At 38.9% G+C, this 23,409-nt stretch overlaps 1 protein-coding gene across 4 annotated transcripts in view; it reads right to left on the bottom strand.

The window, feature by feature from the left end:
* The window catches only part of CORIN (corin, serine peptidase), a 261,407-nt gene that overhangs the window by 4,346 nt on the left and 233,652 nt on the right, over positions 1-23,409 (bottom strand). For all 4 annotated transcript variants that reach the window (XM_007180752.3, XM_007180749.2, XM_007180751.2 and 1 more), the window contains 2 exons: positions 20,657-20,928; positions 18,391-18,524 (listed from right to left, as the gene is read on the bottom strand). In XM_007180752.3, the coding sequence (XP_007180814.2) occupies positions 18,391-18,524; positions 20,657-20,928 (406 nt within the window). The remainder of the gene's footprint in view (positions 1-18,390; positions 18,525-20,656; positions 20,929-23,409) is intronic.

Genomic DNA, 23,409 nt, shown 5'->3' with positions numbered 1-23,409 from the left:
TTTTATCTCTTTCCCTCCAACTTGGATACTTTTTCTTTTTCCTGTCTGATTGCTGTGGCTAGGACTTCCAATACTATTTTGAATAGAAGTGGTGAGAGTGGGCACCCTTGTCTTGTTCCTGAGTTTAGCAGGAAGGTTTTCAGCTTTTCACCATTGAGTATTATGTTGGCTGTAGGTTTGTCACAAATGGCTTTTATTATGTTGAGATATGTTCCCTCTATACCCACTTTGGTGAGAATTTTTATCATGAATGGATGTTGAATTTTTTCAAAGGTTTTCTCTGCATCTATTGAGATGATCATGTGCTTTGTCTTTCCTTTTGTTAATCTGGCACATTACATTGATACATTTTTCATCATATTCATCAAATATATTGACCTGTAATTTTCTTTTCTTGTAGTGTCTTTGTCTGATTTTTGGTATCAGGGTGATGGTGGCTTCATGGAGTGACTCTGGGAGTTTTCCCTCCTTTTCAATATTTTAGCATAGTTTGAGAAGAATAGGTATAAGTTTTTCTTTGTATGTTTGGTAGAATTCCCCAGTGAGGCCATCAGGTCCTGGACTTCTGTTTGCAGGGAGTTTTGTTTTGTTTTCTTTTACAGATTCTATTTCACTTACAGTGCTCAATCTGTTTAAATTATCTGTTTCTTCTTGATTCCATTGTTTTTTGTTTGTTTGTTTTTTTATTTCTGAGATATACATTTTAAAGTAAAAACTAGAATTATGACTTATAACATTATACTAGAACATATAAGATTTTTAGAAATTTCATGTAATGTCTGAAACATTTATATTAACATATTTCCATACAAATAACCCAATGAAACTTTAGTATTAGTTGTTTGTTTTTTTACACTGCAGGTTCTTATTAGTCATCAGTTTTATACACATAAGTGTATACATGTCAATCCCAATCGCCCAATTCAGCATACCACCATCCCCACCCCACCACAGTTTTCCCCCTTTGGTGTCCATATGTCTGTTCTCTACGTATGTGTCTCAACTTCTGGCCTGCAAACCAGCTCATCTGTACCATTTTTCTAGGTTCCACATACATGCGTTAATATACGATATTTGTTTTTCTCTTTCTGACTTACTTCACTCTGTATGACAGTCTCTAGATCCCTCCACGTCTCAACAAATGACTCAATTTCGTTCCTTTTTATGGCTGAGTAATATTCCATTGTATATATGTACCACAACTTCTTTATCCATTCGTCTGTCGATGGGCATTTAGGTTGCTTCCATGACCTGGCTATTGTAAATAGTGCTGCAATGAACATTGGGGTGCAAGTGTCTTTTTGAATTATGGTTTTCTCTGGGTATATGCCCAGTAGTGGGATTGCTGGATCATATGGTAATTCTATTTTTAGTTTTTTAAGAAACCTCCATACTGTTCTCCATAGTGGCTGTTATCAATTTACATTCCCACCAACAGTGCAAGAGGGTTCCCTTTTATCCACACCCTCTCCAGCATTTCTTGTTTGTAGATTTTCTGATTATGCCCATTCTAACTGGTGTGGGGTGATACCTCATTGTAGTTTTGATTTGCATTTCTCTAACAATTAGTGATGTTGAGCAGCTTTTCATGTGCTTCTTGGCCATCTGTATGTTTTCTTTGGAGAAATGTCTATTTAGGTCTTCTGCCCATTTTTGGATTGGGGTGTTTGTTTCTTTAATATTGAGCTGAATGAGCTGTTTATATATTTTGGAGATTAATCCTTTGTCCGTTGATTGTTTGCAAATATTTTCTCCCATTCTCAGGGTTGTCTTTTCATCTTGTTTATGGTTTCCTTTGCTGTGCAAAAGCTTTGAAGTTTCATTAGGTCCCATTTGTTTATTTTTGTTTTTATTTCCATGACTCTAGGAGGTGGATCAAAAAAGATCTTGCTGTGATTTATGTCAAAGAGTGTTCTTCCTATGTTTTCCTCTAAGAGTTTTATAGTGTCCAGTCTTACATTTAGGTCTCGAATCCATTTTGAGTTTATTTTTGTGTATGGTGTTAGGGAGTATTCTAATTTCATTCTTTTACATGTAGCTGTCCAGTTTTCCCAGCACCACTTATTGAAGAGACTGTCTTTTCTCCATTGTATATCTTTGCCTCCTTTGTCATAGATTAGTTGACCATAGGTGCGTGGGTTAATCTCTGGGCTTTCTATCTTGTTCCATTGATCTATGTTTCTGTTTTTGTGCCAGTACCATATTGTCTTGATTACTGTAGCTTTGTAGTATAGTCTGAAGTCAGGGAGTCTGATTCCTCCAGCTCCGTTTTTTTCCCTCAAGACTGCTTTGGCTATTCGGGGTCTTTTGTGTCTCCATACAAATTTTAAGATGATTTGTTCTAGTTCCGTAAAAAATGCCATTGGTAATTTGATAGGGATTGCATTGAATCTGTAGATTGCTTTGGGTAGTATAGTCATTTTCACAATATTGATTCTTCCAATCCAAGAACATGGTATATCTCTCCATCTGTTGGTATCATCTTTAATATCTTTCATCAGTGTCTTATAGTTTTCTGCATACAGGTCTTTTGTCTCCCTAGGTAGGTTTATTCCTAGGTATTTTCTTCTTTTTGTTGCAATGGTAGATGGGAGTGTTTCCATAATTTCTCTTTCAGATTTTTCATCATTAGTGTATAGGAATGCAAGAGATTTCTGTGCATTAATCTTGTATCCTGCAACTTTACCAAATTCATTGATTAGCTCTAGTAGTTTTCTGGTGGCATTTTTAGGATTGTCTATGTATAGTATCATGTCATCTGCAAACAGTGACAGTTTTACTTCTTCTTTTCCAACTTGTATTCCTTTTATTTCTTTTTCTTCTCTGATTGCCGTGGCTAGGACTTCCAAAACTATGTTGAATAATAGTGGTGAGAGTGGACATCCTTGTCTCGTTCCTGATCTTAGAGGAAATGCTTTCAGTTTTTCACCATTGAGAATGATGTTTGCTGTGGGTTTGTCGTATATGGCCTTTATTATGTTGAGGTAGGTTCCCTCTATGCCCACTTTCTGGAGAGTTTTTATCATAAATGGGTATTGAATTTTGTCAAAAGCTTTTTCTGCATCTCTTGAGATGATCATATGGTTTTTATTCTTCAATTTGTTAATATGGTGTATCACATTGATTGATTTGCGTATACTGAAGAATCCTTGCATCCCAGGGATAAATCCCACTTGATCATGGTGTATGATCCTTTTAATGTGTTGTTGGATGCTGTTTGCTAGTATTTTGTTGAGGATTTTTGCATCTATATTCATCGGTGATATTGGTCTGTAATTTTCTTTTTTTGTAGTGTCTTTGGTTTTGGTATCAGGGTGATGGTGGCCTCATAGAATGAGTTTGGGAGTGTTCCTTCCTCTGCAATTTTTTGGAAGCATTTGAGAAGGATGGGTGTGAGCTCTTCTCTAAATGTTTGATAGAATTCACCTGTGAAGCCATCTGGTCCTGGACTTTTGTTTGTTGGAAGATTTTTAATCACAGTTTCAATTTCATTACTTGTGATTGGTCTGTTCATATTTTCTATTTCTTCCTGGTTCAGTCTTGGAAGGTTATACCTTTCTAAGAGTTTGTCCATTTCTTCTAGGTTGTCCATTTTATTGGCATAGAGTTGCTTGTAGTAGTCTCTTAGGATGCTTTGTATTTCTGCCGTGTCTGTTGTAACTTCTCCTTTTTCATTTCTAATTTTATTAATTTGAGTCCTCTCCCTCTTTTTCTTGATGAGTCTGGCTAATGGCTTATCAATTTTGTTTATCTTCTCAAAGAACCAGCTTTTAATTTTATAGATGTTTGCTATTGTTTTCTTTGTTTCTATTTCATTTATTTCTGCTCTGATCTTTATGATTTCTTTCCTTCTGCTAACTTTGGGTTTTGTTTGTTCTTCTTTCTCTAGTTCCTTTAGGTGTAAGGTTAGATTGTTTACTTGAGATTTTTCTTGTTTCTTGAGGTAGGCTTGTATAGCTATAAACTTCCCTCTTAGAACTGCTTTTGCTGCATCCCATAGGTTTTGGATCATCGTGTTTTCATTGTCATTTGTCTCTAGGTATTTTCTGATTTCCTCTTTGATTTCTTCAGTGATCTCTTGGTTATTTAGTAATGTATTGTTTAGCCTCCATGTGTTTGTGTTTTTTACATCTTTTTCCCTGTAATTCATTTCTAATCTCACAGCGTTGTGGTCAGAAAAGATGCTTGATATGATTTCAATTTTCTTAAATTTACTGAGGCTTGATTTGTGACCCAAGATGTGATCTCTCCTGGAGAATGTTCTGTGTGCACTTGAGAAGAACGTGTAATCTGCTGTTTTTGGATGGAATGTCCTGTAAATATCAATTAAATCTATCTGGTCTATTTTGTCATTTAAAGCTTGTGTTTCCTTATTAATATTCTGTCTGGATGATCTGTCCATTGGTGTAAGTGAGGTATTAAAGTTCCCCACTATTATTGTTATTGTCAATTTCCTCTTTTATAGCTGTTAGCAGTTGCCTTATGTATTGAGGTGCTCCTATGTTGGGTGCATATATATTTATAATTGCTATATCTTCTTCTTGGATTGATCCCTTGATCATTATGTAGTGTCCTTCCTTGTCTCTTGTAACATTCTTTATTTTAAAGTCCATTTTATCTGATATGAGTATAGCTACTCCAGCTTTCTTTTGATTTCCATTTGTGTGGAATATCTTTTTCCATCCCCTCACTTTCAGTCTGTATGTGTCCCTAGGTCTGAAGTGGGTCTCTTGTAGACAGCATATATATGGGTGCTGTTTTTCTATCCATTCAGCAAGTCTGTGTCTCTTGGTTGGAGCATTTAATCCATTCACGTTTAAGGTAATTATTGATATGTATTTTCGTATGACCATTTTCTTAATTGTTTTGGGTTTGTTTTTGTAGGTCCTTTTCTTCTCTTGTGTTTCCCACTTAGAGAAGTTCCTTTAGCATTTGTTGTAGAGCTGGTTTGTTGGTGCTGAATTCTCTTAGCTTTTGCTTGTCTGTAAAGCTTTTCATTGCTCCATCAAATCTTAATGAGATCCTTGCCAGGTAGAGTAATCTTGGTTGTAGGTGTTCTTCCCTTTCATCACTTTAAGTATATCATGCCACTTCCTTCTGGCTTGTAGAGTTTCTGCTGAGAAATCAGCTGTTAACCTTATGGGAGTTCCCTTGTATGTTGTCATTTTTCCCTTGCTGCTTTCAATAATTTTTCTTTGTCTTTAATTTTTGCACTTTGATTACTATTTGTCTCAGTGTGTTTCTCCTTGGGTTTATCCTGTATGGGACTCGCTGCGCTTCCTGGACTTGAGTGGCTATTTCCTTTCCCATGTTAGGGAAGTTTTCGACTATAATCTCTTCAAATATTTTCTCTGGTCCTTTCTCTCTGTCTTCTCCTTTTGGGACCCCTATAATGCGAATGTTGTTGCATTTAATGTTGTCCCAGAGGTCTCTTAGACTGTCTTCATTTCTTTTCATTCTTTTTTCTTTATTCTGTTCCGCAACAGTGAATTCCACCATTCTGTCTTCCAGGTCACTTATCCGTTGTTCTGCCTCAGTTATTCTGCTATTGATTCCTTCTAGTGTAGTTTTCATTTCAGTTATTGTATTGGTCATCTCTGTTTGTTTGTTCTTTAATTCTTCTAGGTCTTTGTTAATCATTTCTTGCATCTTCTCAATCTTTGCCTCCATTCTTATTCCGAGGTCCTGGATCATCTTCACTATCATTATTCTGAATTCTTTTTCTGGAAGGTTGCCTATCTCCACTTCATTTAGTTGTTTTTCTGGGGTTTTATCTTGTTCCTTCATCTGGTATATAGCCCTCTGCCTTTTCATCTTGTCTGTCTTTCTGTGAATGTGGTTTTTGTTCCACAGGCTGCCCTCTGGTGGTTGAGGCTATCTAAGAGGCTTGATGGGAGGCTCTGGTGGTGGGTAGAGCTGGCTGTTGCTCTGGTGGTCAGAGCTCAGTAAAACTTTAATCTGCTTGACTCTTGATAGGTGGGGCTGGGTTCCCTCCCTGTTGGTTGTTTTGCCTGAGGCAACCCAACACTGGAGCCTACCTGGGCTCTTTGGTGGGGCTAATGACAGACTCTGGGAGGGCTCACGCCAAGGAGTACTTCCCAGAACTTCTGCTGCCAGTGTCCATGTCCCCACGGTGAAACAGAGCCACCCCCCGCCTCTGCAGGAGACCTTCTAACACTAGCAGGTAGGTCTGGTTCAGTCTCCCCCGGGGTCACTGCTCCTTCCCCTGGGTCCCGATGCGCACACTATTTTGTGTGCGCCCTGCAAGAGTGGGGTCTCTGTTCCCCCCAGTCCTGTCGAAGTCCTGCAATCAATTTACACTAGGCTTCAAAGTCTGATTCTCTATGAATTCCTCCTCCCATTGCCGGAACCCCAGGTTGGGAAGCCTGACGTGGGGCTCAGAACCTTCACTCCAGTGGGTGGACTTCTGTGGTATAAGTGTTTGCCAGTCTGTGAGTCACCCACCCACCAGTTATGGGATTTGATTTTACTCTGACTGCGCCCCTCCTACCGTCTTATTGTGGCTTTTCTTTTGTCTTTGGATGTGGGGTATCTTTTTTTGGTGAGTTCCACTGTCTTCTTGTTGATGATTGTCCAGCAGCTAGTTGTGATTCTGGTGTTCTCGCAAGAGGGAGTGAGAGCACGTCCTTCTACTCTGCCATCTTGGTTCCTCTCCTTGATTCCGTTTTGGTGGGCTGTGTGTGTCTAGAAACTTGTCCATTTCTTTTAGATTGTCCAATTTGTTGGCATATAACTTTTCATAGTATTTTCTTATTTTTTTTGTATTTCTGTGGTATTAGTTGTTATTTCTCCTCTTTCATTTCTTATTTTATTTGGATCCTCTGTTTTCTTCTTGGTGGGCTTGGCTAGAAGTTTGTTGATTTTTGTTTAACTTTTCAAAAAACCTGGTCTTGATTTTATTGATCTTTTCTATTGTTTTTTTAATATCTATTATTTTATTTATTTCCTCTGTAATCTTTATTATTTGCTTCCTTCTGCTGCCTGTTTTTTTTGTTCTTATTTTTCTAGTTCATTTAGCTAGTAGGTTAGGTTGTTTGAGATTTTTCTTATCTCTTGAGGAAGGCCTTATTGCTATGAACTTCCCTATTAGAACTGCTTTTGCTGCATCCCATAGATTTTGTAAGGTCTTGTTCTCATTTTCCGATTTCTTATTTGATTTCATCATTGGTGTTTTTAGTGGCATGTTGTTTAGTCTCCATGTGTTCACTCTCTTCCTGTTTTTCTTTCTGTGGTAGTTTCATACCATTGTGGTTAGGAAAAATGCTTGAAATGATTTCTAAATTTGTTGAGGCTTGTTTTGTGACCTAGTTTGTGGTCTATCCTAGAGAATGTTCTATGTGTGCTTCAAAACAAGTACAACTGGTCTGTTGTGTCATTTAGGACCTCTGTTGCCTTACTGATTTTCTGTCTGGATGATCTGTCCATTGATGTCAGTGGGGTGTTAAAATCTCCTACTATTATTGTATTCCAGTCAATTTCTCCCTTTACGTCTATTAGTATTTCTTTTACATATGTAGGTGCTCCTATACTGGGTGCATATGTTAATCAGTATAATAGTCTCTTTTAGTATTGATCCCTTTATCATATGATACACTTCTTTGTCTTTCTTTATGGCCTTTGTTTTAAAGTCTATTTTGTCTGATATGAGTATTTCTACCCCTGCTTTCTTATTGTTTCCATTTTCATGAAATATTTTTTCCATCCCCTCACTTTCGGTCTGTGTTTGTCTTTCACCCTAAAGTGAGACATTTTTAGGCAGCATATTGTAGCTTCATGTTTTTTATTGGATCATTTACTCCATTGACATTTAAGGTAATAATTGACATGGGAGGAGACAAGATGGCGGAGTAGAAGAAATTGAGCTCACCTCCTCTCACAAAAACACCAAAATCACAACCACTGAACAACCATCGACAGAAAAGACTGGAACCTAGCAAAGAAGATATTCTACATTCAAAGACAAAGAAGCCACAACAAGATGGTAGGAGGGGCGCATTTGCAATAAAATCAAATCCCATACGCACTGGGTGGGTGACCCAAAAACTGGAAAATAATTATATCACAGAGGTTCTCCCACAGGAGTGAGAGTTCTGAGCCCCACGTCAGGCTCCCCAGCCTGGGGATCTGGCATCAGGAGGAGGAGAGCCCAGAGCATTTGGTTTTGAAGGCCAGCAGTGCATGAGAAGGCCTTCTAAGCACAAGAGCTCCACAGGACTGGGGGGAAAAGAGACTCCACTCTTGGAGGGCACACACAAGGTTTCATGTGCACTGGGATCCAGGGAAAAGAAGTGACTCCATAAGAGCCTGGGCCAGACCTACCTGTGTATCTTGGAGGGTCTCCTGGGGAGGTGGGGGTCGGCTGTGGCTCACGGGGGGCAAGGACACTGGTGGCAGAGGCCCCAGGGAGTGAGTACTCATTGGCATGAGCTCTCCTGGATGTCAACATTTTGGCACTGAAACCTGCCTCCCTCAACAGCCTGCAAGGTCCAGTGTTGGGATGCCTCAGGCCAAACAACCAACACAGCCCCACTTACAGGCTGCCTAAAGTCATCCTGAATGCACAGCTGCCTCTAAACACACCTCTTGAAACAGCCCTGCCCACCAGAGGGACAAGAACCAGCTCCATCCACCAGTGTGCAGGCACCAGGCCCTCCCACCAGGAAGCCTGCACAAGCCCCAGGACCAACCTCACCCACCAGTGGGCAGACACCAGAAGCAAGAGGAACTACAAACCTGCAGCCTGAGAAATGATGGCCACAAACACAGAAAGTTAGACAAGATGAGATGGCAGAGAAATATGTTCCAGACGAAGGAACAAGATAGTAAAATCCCAAAAGAACAAGTAAGTAAGTGAAGTGGAGATAGACAGACAATCTATCTGCCTGAAAAAGTATTCAGAGAAATGATAGTAAAGGTGATCCAAGATCTTGGAAAAATAATGGAGGCACAGCCTGAGAAGATACAAGAAATGACTGATTAACGAAGAGCCAGGAGATTTAAAGAACAAACAGATGAACAATACAAAAACTGAAATGAAAAATACACTAGAAGGAATCAATAGCAGAATAAATGAGGCAGAAAAACAAATAAGTGAGCTGGAAGACAGATTGGTGGAAATCATTGCTGCAGAGCAGAATAAAGAAATGAGGACAGTCTAAGAGACCTCTGAGACAACATTAAATGCACCAACTTCTGCATCATAGGGGGCCCAGAAGAGAGAGAGAAAGGGCCTGAGAAAATATTTGAAGAGATAATAGCCAAAAACTTCCCTAACATGGGAAGGGAAACATGGACTGCAGTCCAGGAAGCACAGAGGCCCACACAGGATAAACCCAAGGAGGAATATGCCAAGACACATATCAAATTTTCAAAAACTAAAGACAAAGAGAAAATATTAAAAGCAACAAGGGAAAAGCAACAAGTAACATACAAGGAAATCTTCATATAGTTATCAGCTGCTTTTTCAGCAGAAACTGCAGGCCAGAAGGGATTGGCATGATATATTTCAAGTGATGACAAGGAAAAACTGACAACCAAGAATACTCTACCCAGCAAGGCTCTTGTTCAGATTCAATGGAGTAATCAAAACCTTTACAGACAAGCAAAAGCTAAGAGAATTCAGCACCACCAAACCAGCTTTACAACAAAATGCCAACAAACTGCTAAAGGAACTTCTCTAGGCAGAAAAGAAAAGGCCACAATTAGAAACAAGAAAATTATGAATGGGAAAGCTCACCAGTAAAGGCAAAGGTAGGAAATCATCTCCCTGCAGGTATGATATCAAAACCAGTAATCATGAGGAGACTACAAATGTAGGATATTGGAAATGCATATGAAATTAAGAAACCAGCAACTTAAATCAATCTTTTATACATATAGACTGCTATATCAAAATCTCATGGTTGATTCAAAAGGATACATTCAGCACAATGTTCATTGTAGCAATGTTTACAATAGTCAAGACATGGAAGCAACCTACATGTCCATCAACAGATGAATGCATAAAGTAGATGTGGTATATCTATACAATAGAATATTACTCAGCCATTAAAAAGAATGAAATAATGCCATTGGCAGCAACATGGATGGACCCTGAGATTATCATACTAAGTGAAGTAAGTCAGAGAAAGACAAATATCATATGGCATCACTTATATGTGGAATCGTAGAAAAATGATACAAATGAACTTATTTACAAAACAGAAATAGACTCACCAACTAAGAAAAGAAACTTTTGGTTACTAAAGGGGAAATGTTGGGGGGAAGGGATAAATTGGAAGTTTGGGATTGACATACGCACACTACTATATTTAAATAGATAACTAATGAGAACCTACTGTATAGCACAAGGAACTCTACTCAATATTCTGTAATGACCTAAATGGGAAAAGAATTTGAAAAAGATTAGATATATGTATGACTGAATCACTTTGCCCTACACCTGAAACTAACAACATTGTAAATCAACTATACTCCAATATAAAATAAATTTTTTAAAAACCTCATGGTAACCACAAACCAAAAATCTACAATAGATAAACACACAAAAAAGAAAAAGCAATCCAAATACAACTCGAAAGATAGTCATCAAATCATGAGAACAAAAGAGGAAGGGAAGAAAAAAAGACCTACAGAAACAAATCATAAACAATTAAGAAAATAGCAATAAGAATACACATATTGATAATTACTTTAAATGTAAATGGATTAAATGCTCCAACCAAAAGACACAGACTGGCTGAATGGATACAAAAATAAGACCTGAATATATGCTGTTGACAAGAGACCCACTTCAGATATAGGGATAGATACAGAATGAAAGTGAGGGGATGGAAAAAGCTATTCCATGCAAATGGAAATCAAAAGAAAGCTGGAGTAGCAATACTCGTATCAGACAAAATAGACTTTAAAGACTGTTACAAGAGACAGAAAAGGACAGTACAGAATGATCAAGGGATCAATCCAAGAAGAAGATATAACAATTATATATGCACCCAACATAGGAGCACCTCAATACATAAGGCAACTGCTAACAGCTGTAAAAGGAGAAATCAACAGTAACACAATAATAGTGGGGACTTTAACACCCCCCTTACATCAATGGACAGATCATCCAGACAGAAAATCCATAAGGAAACACAGGCCTTAAATGACACATTAGACCAGGTGGACTTAATTGATATTTAAAGAGCATTCCATCCTAAAGCAGCTAAATACACTTTCTTCTCAAGTGCACATGGAACATTCTCCAGGATAGATCACGTGCTGGGCCACAAAGCAAACCTAGGTAAATTTAAGAAAATTGAAATTATATCAAGCATCTTTTTTGACCACAACACTATGAGATGAGATATCAACTACAAGAAAAAAAAACTGTAAAAAACACAAACACGTGAAGGCTAAACAATATGTTACTAAACAACCAACCAATGGACCACCAAAGGAATCAAAGAGGAAATCAAAAAATACCTAGAGACAAATGAAAACACAATGATCCAAAACCTTTGGGATGCAGAATAATAAGCTCTAAGAGGGAAGTTAATAGCAATACAATCTTACCTCAGGAAACAAGAAAAATTTCAAATAAGCAACCTAACCTTACACCTAAAGCAACTAGAGAAAGAGAAAACAAACACAACCCAAAGTTAGTAAAAGGAAAGAAATCATAAAGATTAGAACAGAAATAAATGAAATAGAGATGAAGAAAACAACAGAAAAGATCAATGAAACTAAAAGCTGGTTCTTCTAAAAGATAAAATTGATAAACATTTAGATAGACTCATCAAGAAAAAAAAGGTAAGGGGCTTAAATCAAAATTAGAAATGAAAAAGAAGTTACAACAGACACCACAGAAATACAAAGCATCCTAAGAGACTACTACAAGCAACTATATGCCAATAAAATAGACAGCCTAGAAGAAATAGACAAATTCTAAGAAAGGTACAATCCTCCAAGACTGAACCAGGAAGAAATAGAAAATATGAATAGACCAATCACAAGTACTGATATTGAAACTGTGATGAAAAAACTCCCAACAAACAAAAGCCCAGGACCAGATGGCTTCACAGGCAATTTCTATCAAACGTTTAGAGAAGAGTTAACACCTATCCTTCTGAAACTATTCCAAAAAACTGCAGAGGAAAGAACACTCCCAAATTCATTCTATGAGGCCACCATCACCCTGACACCAAAACCAGACAAAGATAGATACCACAAAAATAAATAAAAGGAAATCACAGGCCAATATCACTGAACATAGACCCTAAAATACTCAACCAGAATACTAGCAGACCAAATCCAACAATACATTAAAAGGATCATACACTGTGATCAAGTGGGAATTATCCCAGGAATGCAAGTATTTCTCAATATCCACAAATCAATCCGTGTGATACACCACAATAACAAATTGAAGAATAAAAACCATATGATCATCTCAATATGTGCAGAAAAATCTTTTGACAAAATTCAACACCCATTTATGATTTAAAAAAAGCTCTCCAGAAAGTGGGCAGAGAGGGACCATAACTCAACTTAATAAAGGCCATATATGACAAGCCCACAGCTAACATCATACTCATCAGTGAGATGCTGAAAGTATGTCCTCTAAGATCAGGAACAAGACAAGGATGTCTACACTTGCCATGTTTACTCAACATAGTTTTGGAAATCCTAGCAATGGCAATCAGAGAAGAAAAGGAAATAAAAGGAATCCATATTGGAAAAGAAAAAGGAATACCATCACTGTTTGCAGATGCCATAATAACTATACATAGAAAATTCTAAAGATGCTACCAGAAAACCACTAGAGCTCATCAATGAATTCGGTAAAGTTTCAGGATACAAAATTAATACACAGAAATCTGTTGAACTTCTATACACTATCAACAAAAGATCAGAAAGAGAAATTATGGAAAAATCCCATTTCCCTTTGCATCAAAAAGAATAAAATACCTAGGAATAAACTTACCTAAGGAGACCAAAGACCTCTATTCAGAAAATTATAAGACGATGATGAAAGAAATCAAAGATGACACAAACAGATGGAAAGATACACCATGTTCTTGGCTTGGAAGAATCAATGCTGTCAAAATGACTAGACTACCCAAGGCAATTTATAGATTCCGTGCAATCCCTATCAAATTACCAATGGCATTTTTCACAGAATTAGAACAAAAAATCTTAAAATTTGTATGGAAACATAAAAGGCCCCATATAGCCAAAGCAATCTTGAGAAAGAAAAACAGAGCTGGAGGAATTAGGCTCCCTCACTTCAGAATATACTATAAAGCGACAGTAATTAAAACAGTATGGTAGTGGCACGATGACAGACTTATAGATCAATGGAACAGTATAGAAAGCCCAGAAATAAACACACGCACCTGTGGTCAATATATGACAAAGGAAGCAAGAGTATACAACAGAGAAAAGACAGCCTCTTCAATAAGTGGTGCTGGGAAGACTGGACAGCTACATGTAAAAGAATGAGATTAGAATATTCTCTAACACCACACACAAAAACAAACTCAAAATGGATTAAAGATCTAAATGTAAGACCAGATACTCTAAAACTCTTAGAGGAAAACATAGGCAGAACACTCTCTGACATAAACCACAGCAATATGTTTTTGGATCTACTTCCTAGAGTAATGCATATAAAAACAAAAATAAACAAATGGGACCTAATTAAACTTAAAAGCTTTTGCACAGCAAAGGAAACCATCAACAAAACAAAAAGACAACCTACAAAATCAGTAAAAATATTTGCAAATGATGCGACCAACAAGGATTATTCTCCAAAATATACAAACAGCTCATGTGGCTCAATGTCAAAAAAACAAACACCTCAAAAAATGGGCAGAAGATCTAAATAGACATTTCTCCAAAGAATACATACAGATGGCCAAAAAGCACATGAAAAGATGCTCATTATTACTAATTATTGGAGAAATGCCAATCAAAACTACAATGAGGTATTACTACACACTGGCCAGAATGGCCATCATCAAAAAGTCTATAAACAATAAATGCTGGAGAGGGTGTGGAGGAAAGGGAATCCTCTTACACTGTTGGTGGGAAGATAAATTGGTACAACCACTATGGAGAACAGTATGGAGGTTCCTTGAAAAACTGAAAATAGAGCTACCATATGATCCAGCAATCCCATTTCTGGGCAAATGTCCAGAGAAAACCATAATTTGAAAAGATACATGCACCCCAATGTTCATTGCTGCACTATTTACAATAGCCAAGACATGGAAGCAACCTAAATGCCCATCAACAGAGGAATGGATAAAGAAGATGTGCTACATATATATAGTGGAATATTACCCAGCCATTAAAAAGAATGAAATAATGTCATTTGCAGCAACATGGATGGACCAGGAGATTATCATACTAAGTGAAGTAAGTCAGAGAAAGACAAATATCATATGATATCACCTATATTTGGAATCTAAAAAGATGATACAAATGAACTTATTTACAAAACAGAAATAGACCCATAGACTTAGAAAACAAACTTATGGTTACCAAAGAGGAAAGGTCGGGGGGGGGGGGTGGGTTGGATAAATTAGGAGGTTAGGATTAACATATACACACTACTATATATAAAACAGATCATCAACAAGGACCTACTGTATAGCACAGGGAACTTGACTCAATATTCTGTAATAACCTATATGGGAAAAGAATCTGAAAAAGAATGGATATATGAATATGTATAACTGAACCACTTTGCTGTATACCTGAAACTAACATAACATGGTAAATCAACTATACACCAATATAAAATAAAAATTAAAACAAATAATTATTGATAGGTATGTACTTATTGCCATTTTAAACCTTGTTTTCCAGTTGTTTTTATAGTTCTTCCTTGTTCATTTCTTCTTTTGTTTTTCCTTTTGTGGTTTGATTATTTTCTTTTGTAGTATGCTTGAGTTCCTTTCTTTCTGGTTTTTGTGAACCTACTGGGTGTTTTGATTTGTGATTACTATGGATTTCAAGTATGTTGACCCATTATTATATCTTTAAACTGCTAGTCATACAAGTTAAAACACATTCTAAAAGATCTACATTTTTATACTCCACTCTCCCACATTTTGTGATTTTTGATGTTCTATTTTACATCTTCATACTTATTCTTTTGCTGTTAATTGTAGTTATAATTGCTTTTACAAAAAAAAAATTTTTTTTTGCTTTTTAATCTATGTACTGGCCTATTTAAGTGATCTTCAATCCTTTTACATATTTGCTTCTACTATTGTGATTTTTCCTTTCCAATAGATTCTTGCTTCTTTTCTAGAGAAAGAAGAAGACCCTTCTTCTTCAATATTTAGAGAAGACCCTTCCATATTTCTTTTAGGGTAGGTTTAGTGTTGCTCTATTCTTTTAGTTTTTTCTTCTCTGAGAAATTCTTTATCTCTCATTCTATTCTAAATGATAATCTTGCTGGGTAGAGTATCCTAGGTTGAAGGTTTTTCACTTTCAGGACTTTGAATATATCATGCCACTTCCTAGAAGTGGTGAACATTGCATTCATAACTTACCAATGCCGTAAACCTAACTAATAAGCATAGATTTTGCAAGAGACTAAGCTGTTCTGTCTGAAAGCGTAATTGATTTTTAAGTGAAATTTACTGGAAACAATTTTATTAGACATATTCCACAATTTTTTCATCTCCTCTTATATAAAAGAAATACTAGGATACTGACTTATTTAGGCTGAGCTACTTATTATGCCAGAGAGTGATTAAAATGGGATATTTACAGGTCAGCATCTCTACACTTCAGATCAGAAACTTAGCCACATAATTATCTAGCATCTAATTTTTGCAAGATTCTGTGCTACAGTCTACACAAGTAAAGAGCTACTTTTGTCCCTAAGGGGCCAAAAGTCCACTTGGGTAATGAGAAAAACTTTACATGAAAGCAAAATCTAAGGGCTATAAATAAAGGAGTCTTCAAAGGAATAAGTGATTACTTCCAGCCAGAGGGGAACACAGGGTCCCCATAAGAGTGGGTTTTGAGCTAGGCTTAATGAGGCAGGTGGACATTTGTTAGTTGGAAAACAAGAGGTGAAGAAGCATCAATTCAAAACAAAAGGGGGATACAGCTAAAGGTACAATTCGTCTGGTTTTTGGTCCTCTTTTCTTCTTCATAATATTGGGCTTTAGGCCAAAGTTTATGTTTGGTTTCAATACTGAGTTCCATGATTTCTAGACCTTAACAAAGGACCCATGGCTTCCAATGTGACCTGTTGATGCAATTAAGGAAGGTAATGAGAGGTTCTGGTGCATAATCTTGCTCCAGACTTGGTAAAAAGTAGCTTTTGTTTGTTTTGTGTTTTGTTTTCTACCTGGAGTTGTGTTAGAGAGCATCTGGTATGCATTTAAGATATCAACAGTGCAGAATTCCCACCACTAAAGAAGTGGGCAGGACCTGTTTCCTATTAGACATTACAATATGAACATGCCTATGCCTGTGGCTGTGTTGGACCTTCATTTCTCTTTCAAAGAATCACCTTCTATCCCCTCCCTTTAGCAGTTACCAAGAGATGAAGAGGAACTAGTTTTTGGTAGACCTATAGATCATGCTGGCAACAGGGAGAAATGTATTCACATTTAGGATAGTGTAGTGACCAAGCACTTGAATTCTGAAGCCAGGCTGCCTACATTCATATCTTCATTCTACCACCTTAATGCTGGGTGATATGGGGTAAATTACTTAACCTCTCTGGTCCCTTGTTTTCTTGATCTGTAAAATAGGAAAAACACAGATACTGCCACAGGAGATGACTGTGAGAATTAAGTGAGTTATTAGAAAGTATTTAGAAGAGATCCTGGAACACAGTAAGCACTAACTGGTAGATGTTAACATTCACATTGTTGATATTCATTGAGGGCATATGCCAGACGTCATATACAGATATGTTAAAATATTGGGACATTAACCCAGTTAATCCTAAAAATACGCTGCAAATCAGACAGAATCAGCCCCATCTTACTTGGGAGAAAATATTCTAGAGAGGTTAAATAACTTCTTCAGGCCACATTGTTCTCACTGCCAGAGATGGGAGCCAACCCAGACCTTTCAGGTTGCAAATCATGTGTCCTAGCCCTGACACCATGCTGCCTCCTAGTCACTTTTTTTTTTTTGGCTTTGGTCTATCAAACCTAGGCCTCTTGCATGGAAGGCAGGGGTTCCTCTATCACTGCCCACCTCAGCTGGATGACTTGGGGCCAGAGGACAGAAGGGAAGGTGACTCAGGGACACTTCAAGGGAGCCTGCCTCCCTCTTTCCCATGACAACTGTCCAGATCACCACCAGGCCATTTCTATTCTGAAATGGACAATCAAAAATGTCATTTTATTATGTTGCGTCAGGGGCAATAGCACTGTTGCATCTCTTCTTCAATTCTAAAACTTGGGGGCAATTTGATCTACTCCAAAGCAGTGAAATAACAAAGGTGCTTCATAGCACTGTAGTGCAATAACTGCCTTCCCCACTCTGTTACAAGCTTCTTTAAGTGCTCTCCCTTTTTCATCCTCCCCTGGGAGCCAGTCCAGTATAAGATGCAATGAGTGTTTATTAAGTAAAAATGCTTCCCTGCGGGGGGGTGGGAGTGGTGGTGGGATGAATTGGGAGATTGGGATTGACATGTATACACTGATGTGTATAAAATGGATGACTAATAAGAACCTGCTGTATAAAAAAATAAAATAAAATTCAAAAATTCCAAAAAAAAAATGCTTCCCTGCATTGCTAAGTTAGCATACCCTATGAACTGTTGTGACCAGAAATCCTGAGTCTAAAGGTCGTGTTCAGTGATATTTGAAGACATGCTGGCAATCACGTGCAGGCCCAGACAATGCCAGTGTGATCAACTCCTGAGACGGAGGTGGGTCTGTCACACACCCGGGAGATTGGGGTGTTGTATGGGCTTCAGTGCCATCACCCCGATGGTTGACTATGCCCTTGGTGTCTGTCCCCTGCTTCCTGAGGCAACCTGGTTGGAGCTCTGGTTACCACTAGCTGCTCTCAGAAACTTGCTTGTCCTGGCCACTAAAATGGTCCAAGGAGATGGACCAGAACAATTGCTTCTCCTCCTGTTGCTGACCCAGGGTGCTGACCCCATGCAAGAGGTGAGAAAGCAGAAGGCAACCTGAGTAGGGGGCAAGGAGGTTACTCAGGGGGTTGCTTGGGTCCTGAATAAAGGAAAACACCCTGTGAATAATTAAACATTTGGTAATAAATTATTTTCAAAAAATGTTCCCAAAGGGCCACACATGAATACTAATGGGCTTCTATGGACCCATTGAACCTACTGCTGAACTGAATGTCCTTGGTAATCAGAAAGCAACTTACCATGCATGAGTCAACTGTGCCAGACTCATAGCCGGCACAGATCATCCGGGTGGTGATGGTCTTCGTGTCAAAGTAGGACTGACACTGCTCCAGAGAAATAATGCGGACTTCTCCCTCTTGCAGCTTAAAAGGCACTGGATTTTTTTAAAAAGAAGAAGAAATAAAATATGAGGGTAAAATGACTCAAAAATGAGGCTAGCCAAATATGAAATGATAACATCTTTATACCAAGAAAACCATGCTCTTAAAATGTCATTTCAAAGACGAAGCTCATTTGGAATCAGAATTTTCCAATAATTATAAGTGCTGACAGCAATCATTTAATCAAACCCCTTCATTTTGTTAATGAGAAAATTGAGGCACAGACTGGTAAAGTAACCTGGCTCATGCTTTCCCTCTCTTATTATGTGTAGCAACATAAACAATAGCTACTACGTGAAAAGGAAAATCATCAAGCCAGAGCGCTGCTCCAGGTGGGAGGCTGCCAGCTCTGTGACAGCTCAACATGTGAGCCCTGCTCTGCTCAAGTTCAGACTGCCTGTTCAGACTAACAGAGGAAGGGCTGCCCTATCCTTGGTTTGAACAATGTGTCTCATCATGTGCTACAGTAGCCATCATCTGAGGTCAGAACCTTGAATCCTAGAGGATACATCAGAGAGATGTCGAAAGGGAAAAGTCATCCCTTAGTGTCAGCAGAGAGAACATGTGAATTTCATCTTGCTCCAAAGTTCTCACAGAGTAACAATGTATTTCTCAAAGCCAGCAGCAAGAATCTCTCATTGTTCAGCCATTCTACAAAACATACACACTGTTCTCCTTTTAGATAGTGATGGTGAAGCAGTGTACATGTACAGGGTACCTTAATGGAAGAAAGAATACGTTTTCCAATAGGTTTGGAAAAATCAATGCAATGCAGACAGTGGAAGTTCCCCAAGTTGTCGAAAGAATGGCAAAAAGAACCATCGCTAATGTTTACTGGGTACCCACAGTGGGCCAGGCTCCTGCACTCAGCATTCTCTGGGCCTATTTTCTTTCATCTTTACAATAATCCTGTGAGTTAGACAGTTGCTATTATTTTTTCCATTTTATAGTAAGCTAGAAGGTGGTGTAGTCAGTGTCAATGAGATCTTTTCAATGAACTCGGACCCTTGCTCTTCCTACTACGTTATATACGTGGTATGTGCCGTATGTCACACGATTACTCTGAGTTGAATGTGGATATTGGGAACAATACAAGTAGAGGCAATATAGAGTCTGCTCTCATATATCACAAAACCAATTATAGCTTTTAAAAACCACGACAAGCAGGCATGGTGACATCAGATGTCTGACATTGCCTTCATATTTCTCACATGTTAGCTTTTCAGAAGTCATTGACTTACTACTGTCTAGTTACTTTTTTCTTTTTATTCTCAGTTGATCGTATAGAAAAGAAACTCAGCTTAGCTCAAAACTTGACTAAATTTCAGGAAAAACAATCGTCCTTCAAATTGGCAGTTGCTAAGATGGATAACAGGACACAGATATATATCATCATCCCTGAGAGCTGCAGTACTACACCTGATATAGTTGGCATGGTCAGCGCCTACCATTAAAGAAAATATCTCATTGATTAAATTCTTATTCTAAACTTTTAATAAGTCAAGCAAAATGAGAGAGTCCTTTATGGGCAGCTGAGAGTCAGCAGTACAAATTTTTTAATTTCTATATGTTTTATTTTCTGAAATCATCTAAGAACCCAAACTATTTAAATTAATTTGAATAGGCAAATAGCTAACCAGTTTTCCTTCTAGAGAGACTTACAGGCTGTGTTACCGATGTTGATAGGACCAAATCATAACACAGAGTTGGAAATGGGACCGTCCAGCTTGACTGCAGAAGCGGAACTACCTAACTGCTAGACAGAGGCTCCGAGCGACTTTGCCTGAAGTGAGTGCAAATCACCAATGGAAACAATGCAAGGGAGGATGACTCGATAGGTCTCATCTTGCGTGCCAGCTCTAAAACATCAGTAGCGGCTCCCTGGAGAAAGACTGAGATGTGGAGAAGGATTTCTGAGGTTGTATCTGGGCTTGGCAGGTTTAAGTGCATGGTGAAGTATTGACATCTGTGATTTGCATGGAAGGGAGTGTGACACGTAATGCTAAGTATCTGTGGCTTTACTTTTATAAGTGAAAATGGGAAATGATTGCCAACGGCCAGGAAGTACCCCACTGTTTTCCAGTTACAAGCTGAAAGGCAAGTGCTCCTGAGGATCCTGACTTACTTTTGTTGCCCATGTGTCCCCAGCCTGTGATATAGCAGTAAGTATCAGGCTCTAACGACTGCTCCGGGCTGGGTAAGCAGACGGGCCGGACGTAGCTCGTTTCATCGATGTCTTCGCTTAGCTCCACTATGCTGATGTCATAGTCCACCACTGCTCGACTGTAGCGAGGATGCAGGATGATGGTTTTCACGAGGCGCATCTGCGTGAACGTTGATGGGTGGTCTAGATTATTGATGCCAAACACCACTTTCCAAACGGCAGCATTCTCTCTCCTAAAATAATAATTCAAGAGCCATTGGCGGGCTTCCCTGGTGGCGCAGTGGTTGAGAATCTGCCTGCCAATGCAGGGGACACGGGTTCGAGCCCTGGTCTGGGAAGATCCCACATGCCGCGGAGCAACTGGGCCCGTGAGCCACAATTACTGAGCCTGCGCGTCTGGAGCCTGTGCTCGGCAACGAGAGAGGCCGCGATGGTGAGAGGCCCGCGCACCGCGATGAAGAGTGGCCCCCGCTTGCCACAACTAGACAAAGCCCTCGCACAGAAACGAAGACCCAACACAGCCAAAAATAAATAAATAATAAAATTAAAAAATTAAAAAAAAAAAAAAGAGCCATTGGCATCTTAAACTCAAATTTATCTTCTAAAATTTACATTTTATTTTTAAAATATTTATTTATGTAAATAACGGCTCTCTGCATGCCCATCTCCCACGTATTCATATAAGAAGCATTTATATAACCCCTGAGCAATTTGCAAATATTGCACTGTTGTGGAAAGCAAAGCCCATGCTTCCTGAATGGTGATATTCTGGAAAATAACACTTGTTCGCTTTGAAAGGCAGGCAGCGTAGTTAATACTTGCTTCATTGAGTGGGAAAGATGACGAAAAGACGTGAAGAGAAAAGAGACGAGAAAAAAATGAAAGAGAATGAAAAGCTGAGGCTAAGAGATCCCTCCAATAAGGAGCCAGGGCTTCAGAAATGTCAAGTTTTCAGGAAAGGCTTCTGAAATTTTCAAGCTAGGGGCTTAAAAAGGCCACCCACAACTTCTAATGGGCAGTCTTAGACTTCATTGTTTTTGAAAACTTGTCAGCAATAGTCTAGTCAATTCCACCTTAAAACACTTTTCCACTCGACTTCCAGGACTCTCCAAGCTCCAGAATTTCCTCCCATCTCTGGGGCCCCTTCCTCTCTGTCTTCTCTGCTGGATCCTCCTCCTCTGCTCTCAGTGTCTATATTGAAGTGCCCCAGGCCGCTGCCTTCAGTCTTCTCATTCTACACTCACCCCCTAGAAGATTTCACCTAGTCCAATGGCTTTAAATGCCACCCATAGCCTTGTACCTCCCAAACATATATCTCCAGCTCCATCCTCTCCCTTGAGCTGCAGACTTGTACATCCAATTATCCACTCACATATTTGCTTGGATGTTTGATGCTGGCTAAGATTTATGAGTGCTGTGTATGTGGCAATGTTCTAAGCATTCAGAATTCACTCTACAGTTATTTAATATTTATAGCCACCAGTTATGCAGTTGAATCATCTCTCTTATACCTAACATATAATTGCATCAGAAAGTCTTCACTACTCTGCTTTCAAATATATCCTGAATCTTGTTGTTTCTCCCTCTGCCACCACTACAATCCTAATCTAAGCTACTCTCATCTCCCAAATGGTGGCCCTTCTTCTACTCTTCGCCCCTGTAACCCATTCTCCTCACAGTCACAGAGTGATCATTTTAAAAATAAAATTAGATCAAATTCATTTTCTGCTCATAATTCTCCAAGGACTTTGAATCACACTCAAGACAGACTGTAGACTCCTATCCATGGCCTTTGAGGCCCCACATGACCTGCTCCATTCAAACCCCAGGGACTTTCTATTTTTGGACATGCCAAGGACATCCACAGCTCAGGACTCTTCCCTTTCTGTTCTCTCGGCTCTCACGTGGCTCCCACATTTATTCCTTCTCTATCCCCAGGTCCCAGCTCAAACATCACCACCTCAAAGCTGTCCTCCGTGACTGCCCAGTCTAGCCTTTACCCCATCACTCTCTACTCTTGACCCAGCTTTAATTTTTGTCTCACAGCACTCATTGATACCAATGACGATATACTTCTTTGTCTGTTCTGTGTCTGGCCCCCAGACTATAAGTTCTGGGAAGGAAGGGACTTGGCTGGTATTCCCAGGACCTAGTACCTGACATACATTGGGTTCTTAACATGTACTTGTTTAATGATAGTTCAACAGATGATGTTTCAAAACATGTATTAGTGGCCAACTCCAACCACCTAAGCAAGGTCTATTCATCATCACTGCCTCCACCTCCTCCTCCATTCTCAGTTTCTCTTCCTCTATAGTGGGCCAGGACCAAAGGTGTGGGCACTTAGTTAACCACAGTGTTGGAATGCGGAGCTTTTATTGTAGATACTCCCTTATACTGTGGTGACATGTCAGCCATGCCATCACTGTCCTCATTTGCAAGCTTGCCCAATTAACATAAGCTGATCTGACCAGCTAGACCAGTTGTTTTCCAACCCAGGCTGAATACTGAATCACCTGAGGAGCTTTCCAATACTGATTTTCTGGGCATCATCCCATATCAACTGAAAGTTGGGCTGGGGTCTGGGAATTGGTATTTTTAAGAGCTCCCTAGGGAGTCTCTGCCAAAAACCCACCCACCCTCTTTTTTTCCTTGGCACGTCGTTCTTCACCATTTTCTCATGCATAGAAAAAATTCAAAACGCTGAGATTTTA

Source organism: Balaenoptera acutorostrata, chromosome 5 (assembly GCF_949987535.1).
Source record: "Balaenoptera acutorostrata chromosome 5, mBalAcu1.1, whole genome shotgun sequence".
NCBI lineage: Eukaryota > Metazoa > Chordata > Mammalia > Artiodactyla > Balaenopteridae > Balaenoptera > Balaenoptera acutorostrata.
Note: the sequence above shows the minus strand (reverse complement) of the source record. Positions and strands in the feature narration are given on the sequence as shown.